Source organism: Penaeus monodon, chromosome 29 (genome assembly GCF_015228065.2).
Source record: "Penaeus monodon isolate SGIC_2016 chromosome 29, NSTDA_Pmon_1, whole genome shotgun sequence".
Lineage (NCBI taxonomy): Eukaryota > Metazoa > Arthropoda > Malacostraca > Decapoda > Penaeidae > Penaeus > Penaeus monodon.
Genome location: NC_051414.1, coordinates 20,158,730 through 20,159,524, shown reverse-complemented (window position 1 = coordinate 20,159,524; position 795 = coordinate 20,158,730). Strand labels below are relative to the sequence as shown.

Genomic DNA, 795 nt, shown 5'->3' with positions numbered 1-795 from the left:
GCATCAAAACGAAAGCCTGAAGAGCGCAATGTGCATGTTGCAGAGCCCGAGGACTGCTGGCAGCTTCTCCGCCAAGGCAAGAAGAAGTCGGGCGTCTACCGCATCCAGCCGCAGTACTCAAGTGTTCCCTTCTTCGTCTACTGCGACATGGAAACTGAGGGAGGTGGTTGGACGGTGGGTATTCTGGGCAGGATCTGTTAGTAATTTACTCGTTCGATTTGCATCAATATCTTCCGGGTTCTACTCCTTTCAAGGCAGCCGCGGTTTGACATTGCCTGCACGTAACTACACCGTCGTATAAATTATTACATTGTCTCTTAAAGTGGTGCTATTCCTTTTGCCTCAAGCAAGAAAAATCTGAATTAATGTAACAATTATCAGAGGATTTCGATAATCATAGGACGTATCAGCGAAAGTTAAGTCCATGACTGCTCAGTCGCAACCACATCTCCAAACGCAGTGAACACCCGCTCTCCATTAGATAATGCAATGTCAGAGCTACAATGAGAAGACTAACAAGACCAGAGATGTTTAACTATGCCCAATGACCGGAATTCTGCCACTGCCCTCCCTAACAGCCACGGGCAAACCATAAACTGCAGTGTCCCCTTCTGACCCGCAGGTGATTCAGCGCCGCGAGGACGGCACGGTGGACTTTCTCCGCGAGTGGAACGAGTACAAGCACGGCTTCGGCAACCTGGCGGGCGAGTTCTGGCTGGGGAACGAGAAGATCTACCTCCTCACGAGCCAGCACGCAAGTGAAAATAAGCCTTCTAGTCTTTTGACTTTAGCGGT

The 795-nt window shown here is 49.8% G+C and overlaps 2 protein-coding genes across 4 annotated transcripts in view; one reads left to right on the top strand and one right to left on the bottom strand.

Annotated features, from left to right (window-relative positions):
- Positions 1-795, bottom strand: part of LOC119591999 (mitogen-activated protein kinase kinase kinase 4-like) — a gene marked incomplete in the record, with an annotated part of 37,888 nt that overhangs the window by 10,600 nt on the left and 26,493 nt on the right.
- Positions 1-795, top strand: part of LOC119592000 (microfibril-associated glycoprotein 4-like) — a gene marked incomplete at its 5' end in the record, with an annotated part of 5,203 nt that overhangs the window by 2,375 nt on the left and 2,033 nt on the right. For all 3 annotated transcript variants that reach the window (XM_037940771.1, XM_037940772.1, XM_037940770.1), the window contains 2 exon segments: positions 44-174; positions 623-754. In XM_037940771.1, the coding sequence (XP_037796699.1) occupies positions 44-174; positions 623-754 (263 nt within the window).